Genomic DNA, 23659 nt, shown 5'->3' on the forward strand with positions numbered 1-23659 from the left:
CTCCATGGTGTGTGGACAGCCTCTCCTTTCCCTGCATGTCCCCCTAATGGAAAGTCTCAACATGGATCATACATGTTCTTATCTCTTAAGCTGCTCTGAAACTTTGAAAATAATGTTTCTGTGTGTGTCCCTGCAGAGGTCATCTGAGCAGCTGCACAGACGTTCACACACTTGATTGGAGAGCTGTGTTTTCTCCGTGAGTTCCTGCAGCTCAGCCATGTTTCTGCACACTGAAATGTAAGCGTGAGCATGCACGATTCCAGCCTCGCCTCTCACTGAGACGTCAGCTTCACTTTTTCTCTGTGTGTGTAACCAGTGGCACAAATACTGGGCAAGTTCTTTACTGCTTCCTTTCAGTGCAGAACATATACAGTAATAACCATGTAGACAGTGGAGACGATGGAGAGTGTGAAGTAATAGGAATAGCTCTTCTTACAATCATGTTAGCCATATGCTTTTTGCTTATTCCTGATGTGTCCAAGTACTTTTCCTTCCTTAGTTTTCCACTTTTAGATTAGTGCTATGAAGTTAGCACACAAGAGTTAAATTGTACCCGTGTAAATTCCTCTCCTACCTGTTGATTTTGTGACGTATAGCAATCACATATCTCAAAGCTGCTAAGGAACTTAGTTTCCAAAGACTTCAGTTTTAGTGAGTGTTGTTTTAGAGAACTCGATGCACGGAGCCTTTATTGCACTAACAGTCTTCTCTGTTTGATATCGCGCGCATTCGCTTTACAAAGCAACGTTAGGAGGCGTAGAAGTTTAAGAGAGTTTATTATAAGAAAAGCATATATAAAAAACAAATGTATCCAATCCTAAATATCCGATTGCTTGTAACTATCACGTGTTAAGAGTTGATACTATGCCGCTTCTCTTGTTTTTCACTTCATTTGTTGTTGACTGTAAGCATAAAAACTAATAAACACTTTGAAACATGGAGAAAAGCTGCTTCTTCTTCAGTGCTGCTCTCAGTGCTCGTCTCTCAGTGTGTGTGTGTGTGTGTGTGTGTGTGTGTGTGTGTCAGAGGTCGCGTTAACCCAATATTTTCCGTCAATGACGGATTTTTTCTAACAATGACGGAAAAATCTGAAAGCAGTCCGTCATTTTGACGGATTAGAACACAACTCGGAACAGCGCCAAAATGTCCACCAGCGGCCCTCATTATATTACATCCTTAGTGGCCAGGTCGACTGAGGGCGATCTACTGTAGTCTGTAACTATTCTTTAGTCATTCTCACCCCTGTCCAGTTGGTGGCGAGTGTGTGTATATTAAGTAACTATTGTCTTTTGACCTCGCTGTTTAACCGGCTTTAGCAATCGCAAAATGTCACGGCAGCTGATCGTCCGAAGCTTTTTTAATAAGCCCAGTAATGTGAGGGTTTGGATAAACGAGGTGAAAAGAGGGATTGATGCGGTGGAGGATGAAGGACAAGCCAGTAAGACTCAAACTGACAGCGTTCAGCCAGCGGCAGAGGGGCAAGCAAGTGGCAAGGAGTTGAAGCGGGAGTACCGGGTTCAGTGGGAGCAAGAGTTTAAGTGGCTGAGGAGGGAAGATGGCAAAATGTTCTGCGACATCTGTAGAGAAGCTAAGATGAGTAACGGATTTGTCCGAGGGTGCACGGCGATGCAGAAATCAGCGTTCAGGCTACAGCAGGTCAATTGAGTTGTTCTTGTAAATGTTTTGTTCATATTCTGATTGTAATTGTCTCATTTCAAACGATGGCATTGTTCGTATTTGCCTGTTTAGGCACAATGGTGGCGGTGTTTTTAGCGGCCTCTGCCCCCCTCTGCTGTCTGTCAGTGCAGGAACAAATAAATCATTCATGTTCGTGTTGACATGAAAAGTGACCACACGGTCGGTGTCTCTGTTCATCTTTTTGTTTCTCCATGCCCTTAGAAGTTCTGTATGAATCATTAAAACATGAATGAATGAGCATTTGCTGCTCAGTACCCAAACATATTAAATATGTCTCATCTCATCATTAAAACATGAAAAATAAAATGACGGGTAATAATGGATTATGACGGAAATGTTACGATCCTGTCCGTCAAAATGACGGACAACGAAAAAGTCTAACGCAACCACTGGTGTGGAGGCTGTAAAGGGTGAACAGGAGATGGAGCGAGAGGCTGGATCGTCTGCAGCAGCCGTCTGGTTTCCTCCGTCTGATCATGAACCGTCCGGAGCTGATCCTCCACCTCGCCGCCAGACAACAGAGAGGAGAAGTCTCCATCTGCAGGGAAACACAAGACTCAAACCTCCTGGATCTCAAGGCCTGGTAGTGATTCATTTGTTAAGATATCTACTATGATAAGATGGTGTGAATGGCTGCAGTACTTTGAGCTGCTTTTGGTGGATCTTGTCCCCACTACGGTTTAAAATGGATCAAGAAATGTTCACTAAATAATGAGGACGCTTTTAGAAAGGTTGTTTCGCACAGCAGACAATTTAAAAATGTAGGAGAAACACATTTACTTCGTCTAAAAAAGTAACAGAGAAAAGGGGAAAACCCTAGCCTACTGATTATTAAAGGTCCCATGTCGTGCTTTTCTGGTTAGTACCCGTCCTCTTGTGTTATGAAGGTTTTTCTGCATGTAACGCTCTGCAGAGTCACAAACCCCAAAGTACACCCTGTAGCGAGTAAAACTCTAACACAGAGAAGACCTGTCTGTGCTGCCCCAGAACGCCTCGCTGGAGATTTCTCTTTTTCCATTTGTTTCTTCCGGGAACCAAGTGACGTAACGACCCCTCCGTGGATTGGTCCAAATGGACCAATCCACGGACTTCCTCACACACACCCTCAATCTTTTCTCAGCTGCAGCTCCGCCGATTTCTCCTCCCTGAGACGGCGGTACGCGGCGAGGCTGTGAGTCGGTGTAGGGTTAGGGTAATGTTGTGAATCGAGTGGCCTGTGCTCGTCGTCCATAACATACGCCTGCCCACCATAACCCTAACCCCACCACGGGCCACTCCATTCACAACATTACCCTACCCCTACCCCTCACACCAGATACTGACTGGTTTTCGGACCCCCCCAGACCCCTCCAATAAAGCAAAAGTGCACGTTTCAGAGTGGCCTTTTATTGTGGCCAGCCTAAGGCACACCTGTGCAATAATCATGCTGTCTAATCAGCATCTTGATATGCCACACCTGTGAGGTGGGATGGATTATCTCGGCAAAGGAGAAGTGCTCACTATCACAGATTCTTTCAGATTTGAGAACAACATTTGAGAGAAATGGTTATTTTGTGTTTATAGAACATGTTTTAGATCTTTGAGTTCATCTCATGAAGAATGGGAGCAAAAACAAAAGTGTTGCGTTTATATTTTTGTTCAGTGTACTTTACAGAGACGCTGGATGAGAAACGATGTGAGTTTAAATCTATTCTAGTAGACCTCAACAATGGAATTATGATCAGAAGAAATGGCCACGACCTGGGAGCTTTAACGGTTTACCAAAAAGGCCAAAACAAGACCGAAGTAGGAAAAGGGAATACAATAACAAAAAGAGATGCAAAATGTCTGCCAAAGCGTAAAGCAACCAAAAAGAGACCGGATATAACATAAAGACACAAAGTCTAATAGGAGATGCAAAATGACCAAAAAGAAATGCAAAACGACTAAAAAGGGAGAAAACAATGAAAGAGAAATTGACCAGAAAAGGATGCAGAGTGTCTACAGTGCAAACCATCCAGAAGGAGCCAGGATTAGAACACAGTAAAACACATGAGTCCAAAAGAGTCCAAAAGAACTTCAACACAAAGTGACGCCCGAGGGTAGAACGAATACAAACCTGTCTTGAGGTTGGATATCGTCACTAAGCCAAGCTGCTGGAACTTTAAATCTTTATTTTGGAGAAGCACCGACAGGTACTCCAACATGGCGACGTAGTGAGGCTTCAGCAGCTGGAGCGTCTCTCCTGGATGAAGAGTATGAAGACACCGTTTCATAAACCAATCTGTTTACTTCTATCAGGTCGTCATACTTTCACAGAACATTACCTGTCATTTCCAGTCTGCCGATGACGGCCGCACTGTTGTACGATAACTGAGGGTTTTGTGATCGTCCCGATAACTTCACAAGTCTGGAAACGTGCTCTGATGTTATCATGACCGACAACTCAGACTGAAGTGGATCTGAAGAAGAAAGTGAAGGATTATGGCTGATTACAAAACAGATAAAGGATGTCTTTGGGTTTGATCCCACATAGAAAGAGCTAACCAGACCAATACTAGTTTGAGTCCAGGTCCCTCACGTTGTGTCATGAGGTTTTGCAAGCATGACGTCAGATGTATTAAAGTGTCATCAGTCAGAGACGGAGACAGAAGAGCGCCGAGGAGTCCTGACAAACAGCGAGCCTCCATCACAGCCTGGATAACAAAGACGGATTATACTCAGGCGCGTTGTGTCTTTTTACTGCAGGCGTTAAATCAGGAGTTTTACCTGCTGACCCTCGCTGCAGCTGCTCAGGTCAGTGATGATCCTGCAGCTGTGTGTGATGATGACGGAGCTGCATGTGGGATGAAGAAGCAGCTGACCCACTTCCTCCAGCAGACCCTCGCTCACCAGGACGGCCTGCAAACAAACCAGGGAGATATTATCAAACCTGGGATCAAAACAGAGCAGCAAATGGTTTTGATTGGACATCGACTGATTACTAGTTCAAGGTCATGAAAAAGGAAGGAATGTCCGGCAAAGAAATATCCTTGTTCTTTGGAATGACCTCTGCTTGAAGCTATTGCTCACATTTCTTGTTGGTAAGTCACTAAGGGACACAAGTCATTAGGAAAACCACATGTCTGGATGCAGAACAGACACTCCGACTACAGCGACTGAAACAAGGCACCAGACAACACAAATGATAGGAAACACAAATGTCTACAAAAAGATTCAGAATGGCCGAAAAAATATGCAAAAACTAGATCAAAGAACAAACGATAGAGAATATGATTCTAAGAGGACGATGTTCTACAAAGATATGCAACATTTAAAAAGTCCAAGAGAAACAAAACGACTGCAAAGAGATGCAGAACCACCGAAATGAGACAACGAGAAGTCACAAAGAGGCGACACATGTCTACTAACACAACCAAAAAAGACGAAGTCTAAAAAGAGACAGAATGACCAAAAAGAGAGAAACAACAGAAAAGACAGAATATGACAAACAAGAGACACTAAACCGCCACAAGGGGTCGCCAAACATCGACAAAGACATCGTATAAACGTGTTGAATCTGTGGCTCTTGTTAGGTAGGAGGCGTTCACGTCTGAAGCCCATCGTGTGGTTATTAACCCATGTGTAGAGGCCAAGCCACGCTTTCAGCCTCTGAGGATCCGCTATGTTGCGCAATTGACACAAAGTTTGCTGCTGAATAAAAGTCCGAAACAAAGTTTCCAGTTCGATACAGTCGTTGCATTTCCTTTCACTGCTTTCCATTTCACTTGCTTCGTTCTCTCATTCACCAGACACGATATTACGGTTCACACAATACCTTTTCCATGTTTGTAATCCTGTGTGTGTGTTCTCTGTGTGTGTGTGTGTGTGTGTGTTCTCCGTGTGTGTGTTCTCCGTGTGTGTGTGTGTGTTCTCCGGTGTGTGTGTTCTCCGTGTGTGTGTTCTCCGTGTGTGTGTTCTCCGTGTGTGTGTTCTCCGTGTGTGTGTTCTCCGTGTGTGTGTTCTCCGTGTGTGTGTGTGTGTGTTCTCCGTGTGTGTGTGTGGTGTGTGTGTGTTCTCCGTGTGTGTGTTGTGTGTGTGTTGTGTGTGTGTGTTCTCCGTGTGTGTGTGTGTGTGTGTGTGTTCTCTGTGTGTGTGTGTGTGTGTTCTCCGTGTGTGTGTGTGTGTTCTCCGTGTGTGTGTGTTCTCCGTGTGTGTGTGTTCTCCGTGTGTGTGTGTTCTCCTGTGTGTGTGTGTGTGTTCTCCGTGTGTGTGTGTGTGTGTGTGGTGTGTGTGTGTTCTCCGTGTGTGTGTGTGTGTGTGTGTTCTCCGTGTGTGTGTGTGTGTGTGTGTTCTCTGTGTGTGTGTGTGTGTGTTCTCCGTGTGTGTGTTCTCCGTGTGTGTGTGTGTGTGTTCTCTGTGTGTGTGTGTGTGTGTGTTCTCCGTGTGTGTGGGTGTGTGTGTTCTCCGTGTGTGTGTTCGTGTGTGTGTGTGTGTGTGTGTGTGTGTGTGTGTGTGTGTGTGTGTTCTCCGTGTGTGTGTGTGTGTGTGTTCTCCGTGTGTGTGAAGTCAGCGCAGAGAGCAGTGTGACGGCCGACTCTCTCCACTCAGCAGAGGATGTCTTCAGCAGGGACTGCAGAGGCAACACACAGTCCAGCTCCATCAGCTGCTCCTGGATCAGATCTACATCCAACAACACACAGTCCAGCTCCATCAGCTGCTCCTGGATCAGATCTACACACAACAACACACAGTCTGGATCCATCAGCTGCTCCTGGATCAGATCTACATCCAACAACACACAGTCCAGCTCCATCAGCTGCTCCTGGATCAGATCTACACACAACAACACACAGTCTGGATCCATCAGCTGCTCCTGGATCAGATCTACACACAACAACACACAGTCCAGCTCCATCAGCTGCTCCTGGATCAGATCTACACACAACAACACACAGTCCAGCTCCATCAGCTGCTCCTGGATCAGATCTATGCACAACAACACACAGTCCAGCTCCATCAGCTGCTCCTGGATCAGATCTACGCACAACAACACACAGTCTGGATCCATCAGCTGCTCCTGGATCAGATCTACACACAACAACACACAGTCTGGATCCATCAGCTGCTCCTGGATCAGATCTACACACAACAACACACAGTCTGGATCCATCAGCTGCTCCTGGATCAGATCTACGCACAACAACACACAGTCTGGATTCATCAGCTGCTCCTGGATCAGATCTACGCACAACAACACACAGTCCAGCTCCATCAGCTGCTCCTGGATCAGATCTACACACAACAACACACAGTCCAGCTCCATCAGCTGCTCCTGGATCAGATCTACGCACAACAACACACAGTCTGGATCCATCAGCTGCTCCTGGATCAGATCTACACACAACAACACACAGTCCAGCTCCATCAGCTGCTCCTGGATCAGATCTACACACAACAACACACAGTCTGGATCCATCAGCTGCTCCTGGATCAGATCTACGCACAACAACACACAGTCTGGATCCATCAGCTGCTCCTGGATCAGATCTACACACAACAACACACAGTCCAGCTCCATCAGCTGCTCCTGGATCAGATCTACACACAACAACACACAGTCTGGATCCATCAGCTGCTCCTGGATCAGATCTACGCACAACAACACACAGTCCAGCTCCATCAGCTGCTCCTGGATCAGATCTACACACAACAACACACAGTCCAGCTCCATCAGCTGCTCCTGGATCAGATCTACACACAACAACACACAGTCCAGCTCCATCAGCTGCTCCTGGATCAGATCTACGCACAACAACACACAGTCCAGCTCCATCAGCTGCTCCTGGATCAGATCTACACACAACAACACACAGTCCAGCTCCATCACATAGCCATCAAGCGAGCCTCCAAATGGGCGCCACATCACGGCTACGGCGTGCGGTGAAGACTCACAATTGGCTCAGATGTCTGGAGGGCTGCCTCGTTATCAGAGAGGAGTTGAGGGCTCTAACATTAACGGCCATCTGAAGTTTGGTGGTGTTTGGACCATTTACCATTGAGTTACGTCGACATCGTGCTTCATGGCGAGTTCGTCTTTCCGTGGCAATATGATGAGATGATCAGATTTGACGTAGAGCTGTTCAGGGCCGGAGCGTTAACTATCATGTGACGTTTGGACTATGTACTTTTCACTTGTGACAACATCGGGTTTTATTGTTGTTTATTGTTTTGTTTAGTTTGTACTGTTTCTGTTTTATAATGATTATTGCGAGTTTGTGTTTCCATGGCAACACCATAAGTCTAAACCAAACTATTTCAGTGACATCACTTATGACACACTGAAGCGATGACATCATTGGCTTTGATGAATGTTCCGTCACAGAAGATCAAAGAGATCTGTGATGTCATGATGATGTCACAGAAGATCAAAGAGATCTGTGATGTCATGATGATGTCACAGAAGATCAAAGAGATCTGTGATGTCATGATGATGTCACAGAAGATCAAAGAGATCTGTGATGTCATGATGATGTCACAGAAGATCAAAGAGATCTGTGATGTCATGATGATGTCACAGAAGATCAAAGAGATCTGTGATGTCATGATGATGTCACAGAAGATCAAAGAGATCTGTGATGTCATGATGATGTCACAGAAGATCAAAGAGATCTGTGATGTCATGATGATGTCACAGGAGTCTGAAGGAAGACTGCAAGGGCTGTGATGTGCATTCACTCCACACTCTTCCCTCCAGAGCTGTAAGTGGTGACACGCATTCAGACCACCTTCGCAGACTTCTACACAGAACACTTCTTCCAAAGAGAAATATATTATTCTACCTACGCACAACACAAGTCTACAGACGGTGCCATGGATAGAAGAAGCCACCAGAACAACAGGGGAAACCCCAGGCCATTCGACCATGGAGCTGAAGCGGATCGAGCTTACAGGCAGGTCCACTGCAGAAACGGCCAGATAAACGGCCTGGAGGAGTATCGTGGGGCATTTCAGGAGGAGAGGACGACATTTTGCCACAGTATGCGCAAACAAAAAGACAAGGTCAAACGTCTCGAGGAGCTCCTGAGCTACAGGGACTCAGGGCTCCACAAAGAGAACAAAAGGCTGGTTGACACCATCATGGAGCATGAGGCAGAAATCTCACGTCTGAATGGGAATATTGAAAATGCAGAATGCCAACACAAGAGGCAGCTGGACCAAATTGTGGCAAGGCATGAGGCAGAGAAAGGAAATGTCTCAGACGAGAAGGACCAGGCGACATCTGACAGCGAGAACAATGATGTTCCCCTGCAGTGTGACCCAGAGATCATCAAACTGAGGATGAGGAAAGGGGAGACCATGAAAGAGCTGATAAGAAAAGGGGAAGAACTCCTTGAGTGTGTGACCATCTTGGAGGATAGAAACAGCGGTCTGGAGGAGAAGATGGAAGCTGCAGAGCTTCAACACAAAGAGCAGCTGGAAGACACAGTGGCATTGTATGAGACACAGAAACAGAAGCTCTCAGACCAACACAACGAGGCCAACCTGGTGACTTTAAACCTGCTGCAGAGAAGAGAGGAACAACTCCTTCAATGCGAGGAAAATGTCACCAAGAGCCTGGCCGAAAAGACTCTCACCTGGGAGAGTGAGAAGCAAGAGATGGTGATGAAGTTGAAAGAGGTGGAGAAGAAGAAAAATTACCAGGCCAGTAGAAACAAGACCTTGGAGACGGAATTCCTACAGATGGAGGCCCAGTTGAAAAGGCAAGAGGAAGAGTTCTCTAAAGACCTGGCCGATAAGAGTCACACCTGGGAGACTGAGAAGCAACAGATGGAGACAACACTAAATGAGGTGACTCAGGAAAAGAACGACATGGCCAAGGTAACCCTGACCTTGGAGACTGAGTTCAAACAGGTGGAGGCTAAATTAAAGCAGGTGGAAAAGGAGAAAGATCGCCAGGCCGAGAATAACCTGGGCTGGGAGACGGACGTCAAACAGCTGAAAGAACAGATGAGAGAGCAGGAGGAGAAGTTCTCCAAAGACCTGGCTGAAAAACAGCTGAACTGGGAGCAGTTTGTCCAACGCAAGGAGACGGATGTCAAGCAGTTGGAAAACCAATTGGAAGAGCAGAAGAAGAAGCTCTCCAAAGACCTGGCCCAGAACCAGGAGAGCTGGGAGACCAAGGTTCATTTGGTGGAGACCAAATTAAAGGAGGTAACTCAGAAGAAGGACAACCTGGCCCAGAAACACCAGAGCATGGAGACCAAGCTTCATCTGACGGAGACACAACTGAAACAGGTGGAGGAGCAGAGGGACGACCTGGCTCTGAGAAGACTGAGCTGGGCAACGACTGAGAAAAAGATGGAGGAGGAAAAGAAACTTCTGGAAGACCTCTGTCTTCACATGAAGAATAAGAGCAGAGGTTTCTTCTCTCACAGAAGGGGGGAGACTGAGGATAGAGACGTTGCCTTGCAGAAAATGATAAGGAAGATGCAAGAGAAGGAGATGAGGAAGAAAACAAAATGTCTGCTTTGCGAAACAAATGTCCTATTTGTTCCGTATGTAGCAGTCCAATAAGGCGGACCATCTTGCGCTTGCAAACACCTCCTCAGAGAAGATGGAGAAGATGGAGGAAGCTTCTGGTGATTCAGCTCCAGCTGGACAACAGTAACTCCCTGCCTCCATTTCCCTCACCCCCTCCCTCCTTCACTTTTTGCTCAGATAGGGTTTTCTCCTGGAGCTCAGGTTTTCCAGAAATCCATATTAATAAGGATTAAAAAAAACACATCAACAATAAGTCCCTCCTCCATTTCCCTCACCTCCTTCCTCCTACCTCACCCCTCCCTCCTTCACTTTTTGCTCAGATAGGGTTTTTCTCCTGGAGCTCAGGTTTTCCAGAAATCCATATTAATAAGGATTAAAAAAAACACATCAACAATAAGTCCCTCCTCCATTTCCCTCACCTCCTTCCTCCTACCTCACCCCCTCCCTCCTTCACTTTTTGCTCAGATAGGGTTTTCTCCTGGATCTCAGGTTTTCCAGAAATCCATATTAATAAGGATTAAAAAAAACACATCAACAATAAGTCCCTCCTCCATTTCCCTCACCTCACTCCACCCTCCAAAGCGTCTTTGAATTCAAGAAAAGCGCTATATAAATGTAATGTATTGTTGGATCTTCCCCCGCATACAGTGTTCCTGAAGTGCAAGTCGAAACAACATTTCAGAAAACACTACAGCATTTCACATTTTACAGAACGGGTATTCCTTTAAGGAGAACACTTGTTGTTTGTGATTGGACAGAGCCAGCCAGAGAAGCACTGCTGTGATTGGCTGTTTTTGCTGCCAGTTAAGAAATGACGCTTCGTGATTGGTCAGCACCCGGCCGACAGCACCACGTACTTCCTGTTTGGTACTGGTCAGCTGTTTCTTCACGAATTGTAAACTGAGTTGGAAAGAATGGAAGAAGAGATGAACGAAGGATATACATACGATGTTATCCTCGACATGCTGTCAACCCATCACGACATCTACATGTCCCTTAGAACCAGGGGTGTAGTGCTTGTGACTACCCCATTTGCATCTTTGCCCGATTTGCATTGCGCAAGCGCGAGATGGTCCGCCATATTGGACAGCTACATACGGCAACCCAAATAGGACACTTGACAGTGGCGTTTGGCAAAGCAGAAAAAGATTACTAAAAAAACCTGACAACATTAATCTCAATGATATATATATATAATTCCAAAGCTGGTAAAGACTTTTAAAATTTAGCAATAATTGTAATATAGGAAAACTACTGATCTAACAGAGATGTGTTCTTGAATCAACTTCTTTTTTTTTTAAATGGAAAATCTTTTATGTAATTGTATTTAATTTGAAATAAAATGTTAACATTCATAGTTAATGTAATTACATATAAATTATTAATGCCAAACATTTTTGCATACATTCACAGTAAATATTTCTTCAGTATGATAACTGTCTAACAGAAGATAAATCAATTTCTCACTTATTCTAAGAATGTAATCAACCCAATAAAAGTATTTGTTAAATAATAGTGAAGTCACGTTGTAATAACAATAACTCTCTCTCTCGTTCAGATTAATGTTGTCGGGTTTTTGTTTTTTTAAATGTCTGCTTCGCGAAACAAATGTCCTATTTGGGTTGCCGTATGTAGCTGTCCAATATGGTGGACCATCTTGCGCTTGCGCAATGCAAATCGGGCAGAGATGCAAATCAGGTAGTCACAGCTGCCGGAGCACCGCTTTACCGGTTGTTAACATCTGGTTAGCTAGCTATGCTAACGTACATAAGCAGTTGTTTCTACAACAAGGTGGAGGAGAGTCCTCTCCTGTCAGACTGAGAGGATCTTATAACTACAGCTCAGTGAGCTAAAGGACTCTCTGAGTGTTTAGATAGATAACTTTAGTCTAAGCTATCTCAGTGGGTCTCAAACGGTTTGGTCACCATTTATGTAAACAAGTATTTCCAAAGCACACCTTTTTATTATCATTATAAAAAATAAGAGAATAAATAGGTATGAAATAATTCCAACTCATTCTATAGGACAGTAAAACTAAAATACAGTTTAAAAGGGGAGTGATTAGTAAGATATGCTTAAAGAAAAAGTACTTCTGGTTACAGTACTGTTTCACATGGGTGTTGTTGAGAGATGTATCCATAGATTTAGTCCCTAACTTTGCTCTCAAAGTGCACCAGATTGAATTTAACTTCAACTTTTAAAAAATCATCTTCCCGGGGGAGCATGCCCCCGGACCCCCCTAGAGGATGTGAGGTCCACCACCCACTAACAAAAGGGTCACATGGACAGGATTCTAAATACATTTGCACACTTTTGATATAGTAACCTATGTCCATATGTTGCTGTTTTGTTGGTGCGCTCCTGCAATTATAAAAATAGCACGACACCCCTGCTTAGAACCCTGAAAGCGCGGTTTAAAGAGTTAGGACTGAGGACACCTCACTGACTTGATTTATTTGATCCTTTTATGTTTAAAGTGTGCTATATAAATCAAATGTATTATTATTATTACTGAGCTGTAGTTATAAGATCCTCTCAGTCTGACAGGAGAGGACTCTCCTCCACCTTGTTGTAGAAACAACTCCTTATGTACGTTGGCATAGCTAGCTAACCAGATGCTAACAACCGGAGCGGCGATCCGGCAGCACTACACCCCTGGTTCTAAGGGACATGTAGATGTCGTGATGGGTTGACAGCATGTCGAGGATAACATCGTATGTATATCCTTCGTTCATCTCTTCTTCCATTCTTTCCAACTCAGTTTACAATTTGTGAAGAAACAGCTGAACAGTACCAAACAGGAAGTACGTGGTGCTGTCGGCCGGGTGCTGACCAATCACGAAGCATCATTTCTTGACTGGCAGCAAAAACAACCAATCACAGCAGTTCTTCTCTGGCTGGCTCTGTCCAATCACAAACAAGAAGTGTTCTCCTTAAAGGAATACCCTTTCCGTAAAATGTGAAATGTTGAAGTGTTTTGTGAAATGTTGTTTTGACTTGCACTTCAGGGCCACCGTACCCCGCTTCCACTTTTGGGTTTTCTCCTGGAGCTCAGGTTCGCCCGCAACTCATTTTCCTGATACAATTAGGATTAGAAAGATTTGATTTAAAAATTAAATTAAAATTCAAATCTATTTGTGTATGCGTGTGCCTCACTGTGTAAACATATACAGTATACATGATTTACTGTATCACATTTTGGTTACTAAAGTACTTATTCATTGTATGTTTAATCAACACTTTCATAAATAAAACAACCCATGGTATGAAATATAAAATTGTGTTTTTTATATTTGTCTCACTGTACACATTCAATTCCATTATATATGTTTATATTTTTTAAATGTGTTCATACAAGCTGGTCAAATATTCTGGGACTGTAATACTCAGAATGTGTAGGTGAAGAGCGGAACATGTAATTGTATTGACTGAAACATGGTGTCACTCACCTCAATAGAGTCAAATAAAAACTGAAAATGTATATATGCCTTATATGATGTGCTTTTAATTCAACAACACAAACATTTAAAACCTCACTTAAATAGAAATGCGTAATTATTATCTGCAAAACTTGGTAAAAAATCCCTCGCTGTCAGGGTTTCACTAACAAATAGTTTATTTATCTTGAGAAGTAGGAAGATTTCTAAACCCATTAACGGACACAAGTTAATGAAAACTCACATTTAAAATCACCTAATTATGGTATGGATGGGGTTAAGGTTAGGGTTAGTACAAAAGTGTACAGTATATCTAAAAGAAGTCACTAAAGCTGTAAGAAAAACGTAACTGAGTAAAAAGTAAAATATTGACCTGTGAGATGAAGTGATTTAGAAAAGTATAAAGATGAATAAGATGGAAAAACTTAAGTACTTTTATTTCTACTTAAGTATATCACTTAGGGAACACTGGAAAATATGATATTATAATATTATGATTAATAGCCAAGGCTCTAGATTACAAAGTGTTTATAATACAGTACATATATTGTATGCTGTCACGGCTGTGGGATTACATACGGTGGGTTTAAAGGGGACGTTAGTCTCTGAGTGCCTCTATTATGGCTACACAGTTTATCAAAGACAATTATGACTGTTTCTGATCTCCATAAACTCTTGGGGGACATGCCATTCATGTTACAGAGCTTGGACTTCATCATGATTGACACCAACGTAAAGACTGTCGACACCATTGGTGTCACAGCAATATCGTGTTTCGGCCCTCAGATTTGGAGATGAGCTGTTCGGGGCCGAAGCATGAACCATCATGTGACGTTTGGGGCCGTTTGGAGCCTGTCAGCTGGCGTTAGGAGATAATCACCTTCCATGGAAAGGGATCACATAGCCATGAGGCGAGAGTCAAAATGGGCGCCACTAACTTTCATCTGCCAGGTCTTGAGATGCTACTGTCAAGATTTGAAGACGATTGGATAAATCCCTAGGAGGAGTTTGTTGTTAAAGTACGGTGCACTTTCTGTCCCCAGAGTCAGAACCAAACATGGAGGAGTTCAGTTATTATGCTCCAAATATCTGGAACAAACTCCCAGAAACCTGCAGGTCTGCTGAAACACTGAGGTACTTTTAAATCCAGGATGAAGACTTTTCTTTTTGACGCTGCTTATAATTGAACTATTCATATCTTACACTGCACTGTAACTTGTATCCATGTATTTAATATCTGTGTTATTCTATATTAGCTTGTTTTGTTTTTTTGGAGGGCGCTTTGAATTGCCTTGTGTTGAAAGGTGCTTTATTAAATAAACTTGCCTTGCTGGAAAAGCACTCATCCACACAACAACACACAGTCCACGCTAAATACACATATTATGGAAATTACAAAAGTTACTTTAGTTAAAAATACACAAGTACTATCTTCAGTGGTAAAAAATGTATTTATATTCATTTTCTCACATCTAGTATAGACACTTTTTGAGTTTGCATCTTCATGTTACATGCACTTATTTGTTATTTAAATGGATAAAGGCATCAGCAAAGTGTAATGGGAACATATGTACCATTCTGTGAGAGAGTCTGAAGGGCATCTGCACGCCTGCATCGACTTCTAAACAACAACAAAACCACCATTTAATAAAAATGTTTGCAGTAGCAGGAATAATGGAGAGTGCGAAGTCACGCCCATCTACTTCCGGACCATGGGACCCCCGGAAGCGAAAAAATGTACATTGAATTCATGGAGAGAGAACACGTATCTTTTGATCCCGTTTGAATTGTGCCACGAACTACACATATGATGTTTGTCAATCTTAAACAATCATCTCCGTGTCAAAAAAGTCACATTTTGTCGTAAAACTGCTGAAATATAGACTATGAAAAATACGCTACTACAAAGACTACAAATCCCAAATCCCATTCTGGGTCTCGTAAGTGATGTCACAGGCATGCTTCGGTGATTTATAATAAGACTCGTAATTAAAGCTGAAGAAGAAGAAGATCTCATAACTGATTTATTCCCTCCAATAAATTATAGATCGCTAAAAATAAATTCACTTTTACAAGATGCCTGTGTGCTTTGTACCAGGTTGTAGTCATAAAAGTGATCATACCACTTGCTCCTTCTATCGATTCCCGTCTGATGAAAGGACCAGGAGTCGCTGGATCAGACATATCAGGTAATATCATAGGTAATATACATGTTGTGGAACATAGTCAAGTTAGCTACCTAGCTAGTAGCGACGAGTAGCGAGCACATTAGTTAGCATTACATTACTTAGCCTTGTCATTTTTAGTAGCCTTACCATGAAGTTATTATTTTATTACATGAAGTAAACCAAAATGTTAAACAGTAACCAAACATGATGGTAAGTATTTCGTGAAACTTTTGAAGAGTAGCCTACTGCGCCCTCCACCGGGGTGCTAAGGAAGCAGTTCAGGGAGAGTCGAAGGCAGGCATGGAGCTTTGCATGACATTCTTCTGGACGTGTTTCATTGTGATGACAATCTGTTTGTTGGAAAGACAGTCGTTGTGTGCTTATTGAGAGAAAATTGTTAGAAGAGATAATTATTCAAAGTGTTGTTACTTTAAAAGTGTTGTTACTGACCTTTTTCTCTTTTATTTTCTTTACCTCACCTGTAACTGCTGAGACGTTGAGGAACATGCACACTGACCTGCTCTGGCAACCTGATTTCCACTGTACGTAATAGTATTTGGTTATGATATATTATTTATATACATCAAAGGCACAATGCACCCCCCAGAGACACACATGTATTGAGTGTGATATTTTGCAAGGTCATGTGAAATCATCTTTACATACTAGAAAACTGGTAGGAGCGGCAACTTGTTTTGAAATGAATTTTTAATATCCGATAATAAAGTTGATCTGTTTTCTTATTCTTCTCTCTTCCCAGCTCCATCACCATTCTCTGTTCCTGCAGGTCTGCTTGCTAATCAATGCTCATATTTTTTTACACAATTACAAATAAAGTCATTGTATTGTATGACATGAAGTTGTGCTTCATTCGAGTCAATAATAAATTCATTCTGCCTTCAACTGCGCAATGATTGTGGACTGCACCGACAGCCATGTAGCTGCCCCCCAGTAAGATGAACCAAGCAAAGAGGGTCCCCATCATGCCCAAGGACATCCAGCTGGCCCGCCACAATCCGCGGAGAGAGAGGGCTTAGACTGACCTGAGACCAGCACACCCAAAACACCACAGCTCTTTTAAGAGCCACATACATTTTCAAGAGTTGCAATCCTACGTTATTATAATGATTAAACTGGTTCATGTATCACTTAGTTTACTGAACCGTGATGAAGTGACAATGAACATGAGTGAGGTAGTGGTTTACATGAAGTTACCAAAGACATTAATATATGAGTAACAGTAAACACAAGCTTCTGTCAATTATGGATCATTCAACTATTAAATAAAAATATGTAATAAAGTTCTAAAACAGTATTCGGTATATTCCTTGATAGCTTTTGGAGAAGGTTGTTTTAAGTTTACTAAAATCTATCTTTCAACTGTTTCACCTTTATAAAAAGGGAACAGGTGAGTAAAGCATCATTGAGTTTCTTATTCTGTCCAGTAAATATCCAAATGAATGTTTTTCATTATTTTAGTCAACCCTAAAACAAAATTGATTGTACCTTTTAATGATGACCTTACATGGTCGGCAAAGGTTAAATTAACTTCAGAAAATCAAATCTGTTCTGAGAAAAAACCTAATAAATGTTTAAAGATAGGAACTTGCCACCCACATGAAAAACAGTCCGTAGAGATTTAAAGGCGTAGTTGTAGTTCAGATCCAACGTTTCATTTGGATTCATTTGGACAACAGTCAACTATTTTCATAAAGAATATATATATGGTTTCAAAAGGTCAACTTTATTGTCAATCTTACTCAGTTTGAGAGATCAAAAAGACGTTAAATACAATTATATACAATTTACAGATATGTATACAAATATATAGTATCCTATACTACACCATCATGTATAATGATGGTGTATGATGTAGAGGAAGTGTGGTAGATAACAAGTAAATATAGAGTTACATACAGATCCATGTTACAGCAAAAGATGGAATAACTAAGAAGCACGCAGTACTAATAATAATTACATGCAACAATTAAATAAACTGCTCAGCATCTCCCACACAATCCCAATCTGCTGTGTCCTGTTTTCCTCCCCTCTGCATACACCCCATCACACATACGAAACACAACGCAGAGTGCCGAGGGTGTAAGAGTATGTTTATTGAAAGTCCTCCTCTCTACTGGCCAACACAGGGAGCATATGCTGGGTGTTAGAATTGTTCCAGGAGGAGGGATGATTTCCATGCCATGCAGGGTCTTTGGGGGGATTGGGATGATGATCGCCTCCTTCGTGGTCCACACAACAAAGTAGCAGAGACTTCCGGTCTGTGATGTGCAGCTGCCCTTGGACCTTGGTGCCAGGTATGGGTGAATTCGCCTTGAGAATATAGGACCCACCCTCCTCACGGAGACAGAAGGATGGTAACTGGACTGCCCTCCGTGATGGTCATGTTCCTCTGCTGTGTGGACACTTCACCTCCCAGCAGGGCAGATGGCTTGCACAAGTCCATCGGGTGATGCTCCCAGAACACCCGACTCACTCACAAAGAGACCAGACTCGATTCGAACACTGTCACTTGATAGGCCTCCACAACAGCCTTCACCCCTTCGGCCTCGTTATACCCCCCAGTTGACAGTTGGCGATGTCTCTTGGCCAGTGGGGTTGTATGTCTCCTCTCGCTGTTGGTAAAGTTGAGAGACAACCGGTTGGACTACTTTGGAAGTGCCAGGCTTCCTCCACTGGCACTCAACATCTGTGGAGCTGATCTGCCACATGGAAAATATATGCAATGCTTGCAGCGTGGCTGCATTTGTACATCTCCTGTTGCACAATCACAGACAGGCCGCTCTGCATCGCGCCATCGTCTCCCATGCAGATCTGTAAAAATAAAGTAGTAAGTACCATTTGTTAGCATGCTATAATAGATTGAATGAGCAATAATACAAGGATGGGTCCGGATCTGGGGGTGGGAGGAGGTTTATTTTTTCCATAGTTTGTCCTCTTGTCTGTTGTTATTGTTTGTTTTTCTGTATTTTTTATGTAATTTGTGTTGTATTGGTTGTGATTGTACATTGTGTATTTTTCTAATGTGTATGATACGTTTTTGAAAAACATTTGATCAACAATAAAAAGGATTTGGTCAGGATCTAGACTCAGTGTGTAGTTTATTAATTAATCCAATGCTCTCTACATTAGGAAAACACATACCAGTGTACCAGAGGGAGTCACACACAGCTGTGACTAGATAACCAAAATCCTTGAATCGACACACAGCAAATAAACTCAAATGACACAACGAGAAAAAGGGAGATCACACATACAGTATAGTCGATATAAAACTGGCCGCTTCAATCTGAAGAGGCAACTAAAACAAAACACGGGAGTGTACCTTGTTCTTGTGAACACTAATGTTATCCACACAGAGACCGACGAAGTTCTTAAGGAGAAAACTAGTTGCTAAAATAAAACACGTTAGTGTACCTTGTTAGCTAAATGTTAGCTAGCTGACATTAACGTTACACATTGCACTCATATTACTCACCGAAACCTTGTAAAGCCGGTCCCGCATGCTGGCTCTTACAGAACCGACTAACTCCCCTTTCATATAGGTACAGCTCTCAACGTGCCCAGACTTGGTAGTGATTTTCACCCTCGTAAAATACTTTATTCTCATTCTGAAAGAATGTGGTGAAATGTGCTAACGTGACGGCCATCTTTATGTTGGTGACGCGTATTGTGCGAGACGAGAGACCTGTAGTTCACTGAGCGGTTTCACACGAAAAAATGTGTAACTTTACAGTTTTACGACACATTTTTATTTTTTTGACTTGCAAAATGTTCTTTTAATTGACAAACATCATATGTGTCATTCGTGGCACAATTCAAACGGGATCAAAAGATAACCTTTCTCTCTCCATTGACTTCAATGTATAATTTTCCTCCGCTTCGGGGTCCCATGGAGGCTTTCGGAAGGGGAGGGACTTCGCCTCTCTATAGGCTTATAATATACTGTATATACATATGATAGTATATCATTTACAGATATACATAAGACTTGCCAATTGTAATCAGGAAGGAGGTGTATTTGCGGTGCTTTACAGTCCGCTCATCGGACTCCATAGTCGGGCTTATTCACAGCAGCACCCTCCTGTACCGGATGTTCTCATGGCCCTGGTAACCTATAGGGGGTGTATTTTGCGGTGCTTTACAACGTTACCTTTTGCACGGAGGAGAGGCGAGCGTCAGCAGGGACTTCAACAGGAAGTGACTCCCGATGCTCAGCAGCTTCCGGTGGAGCTCCCGAGCAGAAGAGATGTTGCAGAGGGCGGAGCAGCTGTAGAACTGGACCTCTGAGTCTGAGCCCTGCAGCAGCAGAACCAGAACCGGGAACCCCCCCCGCATCACCCCAGCCTCCTGGACCAATCTGGAGGAAGAGAGAGAGAGGAGCAACAACAGAAAAACACATCTGCTTTTGTTAAATCTGTGAGGATTAAAAGGTCACCTATTATGCAAAATCCTCTTCTTCATGTCTCTTCTACATCAACATGTGTCCCCTCTTCTTCATGTCTCTTCTACATCAACATGTGTCCCCTCTTCTTCATGTCTCTCTACATCAACATGTGTCCCCTCTTCTCCATGTCTCTTCTACATCAACATGTGTCCCCTCTTCTTCATGTCTCTTCTACATCAACATGTGTCCCCTCTTCTTCATGTCTCTTCTACATCAACATGTGTCCCTCTTCTTCATGTCTCTTCTACATCAACATGTGTCTCCTCTTCTTCATGTCTCTTCTACATCAACATGTGTCCCCTCTTCTTCATGTCTCTTCTACATCAACATGTGTCCCCTCTTCTTCATGTCTCTTCACTTCAACATGTGTCCCCTCTTCTTCATGTCTCTTCTACATCAACATGTGCTCCTCTTCTTCATGTCTCTTCTACATCAACATGTGTCTCCTCTTCTTCATGTCTCTTCTACATCAACACGTGTCCCCTCTTCTCATGTCTCTTCTACATCAACACGTGTCCCCTTCTTCTTCTCTTCATGTCTCTTCTACATCAACACGTGTCCCCTCTTCTTCATGTCTCTTCTACATCAACATGTGTCCCCTCTTCTTCATGTCTCTCTACATCAACATGTGTCCCCTCTTCTTCATGTCTCTTCTACATCAACATGTGTCCCCTCTTCTTCATGTCTCTTCTACATCAACATGTGTCTCCTCTTCTTCATGTCTCTTCTACTACATCAACATGTGTCCCCTCTTCTTCATGTCTCTTCTACATCAACATGTGTCCCCTCTTCTTCATGTCTCTTCTACATCAACATGTGTCCCCTCTTCTTCATGTCTCTTCTACATCAACATGTGTCCCCTCTTCTTCATGTCTCTTCTACATCAACATGTGTCCCCTCTTCTTCATGTCTCTTCTACATCAACATGTGTCCCCTCTTCTTCATGTCTCTTCTACATCAACACGTGTCCCCTCTTTCTCATGTCTCTTCTACATCAACATGTCCCCTCTTCTTCATGTCTCTTCTACATCAACACGTGTCCCCTCTTCTTCATGTCTCTTCTACATCAACACGTGTCCCCTCTTCTTCATGTCTCTTCTACATCAACATGTGTCCCCTCTTCTTCATGTCTCTTCTACATCAACATGTGTCCCCTCTTCTTCATGTCTCTTCTACATCAACATGTGTCCCCTCTTCTTCATGTCTCTTCTACATCAACATGTGTCCCCTCTTCTTCATGTCTCTTCTACATCAACATGTGTCCCCTCTTCTTCATGTCTCTTCTACATCAACATGTGTCCCCTCTCTTCTTCATGTCTCTCTACATCAACATGTGTCCCCTCTTCTTCATGTCTCTTCTACATCAACATGTGTCCCCTCTTCTTCATGTCTCTTCTACATCAACATGTGTCCCCTCTCTTCTTCATGTCTCTTCTACATCAACATGTGTCCCCTCTTCTTCATGTCTCTTCTACATCAACATGTGTCCCCTCTTCTTCATGTCTCTTCTACATCAACATGTGTCCCCTCTTCTTCATGTCTCTTCTACATCAACATGTGTCCCCTCTTCTTCATGTCTCTTCTACATCAACATGTGTCCCCTCTTCTTCAGTCTCTTCTACATCAACATGTGTCCCCTCTTCTTCATGTCTCTTCTACATCAACATGTGTCCCCTCTGTGAAAGAGACTCTGAAAGTTTCAGGAACAAAGATTCTCTCTCTTTTTGATCCATTTCTATAAAAACCTGTCTGAAAATGAGCTGATCAGATTTTGGCCACTTTGTGATGTCATAACGATGTTTGGTCTTGTGTAACCATTAGCCAATCAGCAACCAAGGTAACCCCCCCCCCCCCTTATCACCTGAATCTCCTCCTAGAGCTCCATTGAGTTCTTTGTAACCAAATGTCTCTCAGAGGGGCGTGGGGAGGGGCTCCTTATTTTCATCTGAAGTAACAGACAGAGAATCAGCACTTTTGAAACAGGGCTGAAACAGAGGGGATTATGGGTAATGCTACAATGATCTGTTTGGTGTTTCAGCCAATCAGAGACAGGCTCTGTATATATCTGAGACCTATAATATATTGATGAAAAACAGTATAATAGGGGACCTTTAAAGGAAGTGACCCACCTGAGTGTGTGAGGTGCAGCAGAGCCCAGGAGGCCACCTGCTGCTCTCGAGAGTCGTAGGATTTGGCTAAAGCCAGCAGAGGCTTCACTCCCTCCAACATTACAGCCTCTCTGTTCGACTCTGCACCAAAAAACATGTTAAACTTTCAAAAGTCAAAGTGAACTTTATTGTCAATCTTTCAGTTTGTGTGTACAGACAGAGAGATTGAAATACTGCTTCCCACAATAAAGATATCTGTACAAATATGTAACAGCCAGACACCGAGAGAATAATAATTATTAAACCATTTAAAGACCTTAAATCCTTCTGCACCCACCTGAGGAGGCGAGGAGGACGACGCAGGCGCAGGAGTGGCTCTGAGCGCTGGAGTCTCCGGACCGGATCAGATCCAGGAGCGGAACCAGCATCCCCATCTCAACCACAGAGGCTCTGCACACTGACACCAGAGTTAGTGCACGGTTATTATGACCCTATTCATCGGGTCAGTTTAAGATGTGATTGTGGAAAACAATTAGATTTAAAACAGCAATATTAAAAACATGATTCCATGAGGGGGACATCTCTAAGATGTTGACCAATAACAACAGAGCCAGCCAGCTAACCAATCAGAGACAGACATGTCACGTAGAGACACTACATACTGATATACACCTGAACATCAGCAGGAGAGGACTCTTTAAAGTAGAGACACTACATACTGATATACACCTGAACATCAGCAGGAGAGGACTCTTTAAAGTAGAGACACTACATACTGATATACACCTGAACATCAGCAGGAGAGGACTCTTTAAAGTAGAGACACTACATACTGATATACACCTGAACATCAGCAGGAGAGGACTCTTTAAAGTAGAGACACTACATACTGATATACACCTGAACATCAGCAGGAGAGGACTCTTTAAAGTAGAGACACTACATACTGATATACACCTGAACATCAGCAGGAGAGGACTCTTTAAAGTAGAGACACTACATACTGATATACACCTGAACATCAGCAGGAGAGGACTCTTTAAAGTAGAGACACTACATACTGATATACACCTGAACATCAGCAGGAGAGGACTCTTTAAAGTAGAGACACTACATACTGATATACACCTGAACATCAGCAGGAGAGGACTCTTTAAAGTAGAGACACTACATACTGATATACACCTGAACATCAGCAGGAGAGGACTCTTTAAAGTAGAGACACTACATACTGATATACACCTGAACATCAGCAGGAGGGACTCTTTAAAGTAGAGACAC

The 23659-nt window shown here is 43.0% G+C and overlaps 1 protein-coding gene across 1 annotated transcript; it reads right to left on the reverse strand.

The window, feature by feature from the left end:
- Positions 1 to 759: 759 nt before the first annotated feature.
- LOC117534580 (vacuolar protein 8-like) lies at positions 760 to 22869 on the reverse strand (the record flags this gene model as incomplete). Its single annotated transcript, XM_034198810.1, is given in 11 exon segments — positions 760 to 2236; positions 3797 to 3922; positions 4005 to 4139; positions 4259 to 4373; positions 4447 to 4586; positions 6208 to 6339; positions 15212 to 15258; positions 19977 to 20166; positions 20169 to 20183; positions 22400 to 22519; positions 22716 to 22869. Coding segments are annotated over 11 exon segments (1335 nt in total), but the record flags the coding sequence as incomplete, so codon positions are not given.
- Between the last annotated feature and the right edge of the window lie 790 nt (positions 22870 to 23659).

This window comes from Gymnodraco acuticeps, unplaced genomic scaffold (genome assembly GCF_902827175.1).
Source record: "Gymnodraco acuticeps unplaced genomic scaffold, fGymAcu1.1, whole genome shotgun sequence".
NCBI lineage: Eukaryota > Metazoa > Chordata > Actinopteri > Perciformes > Bathydraconidae > Gymnodraco > Gymnodraco acuticeps.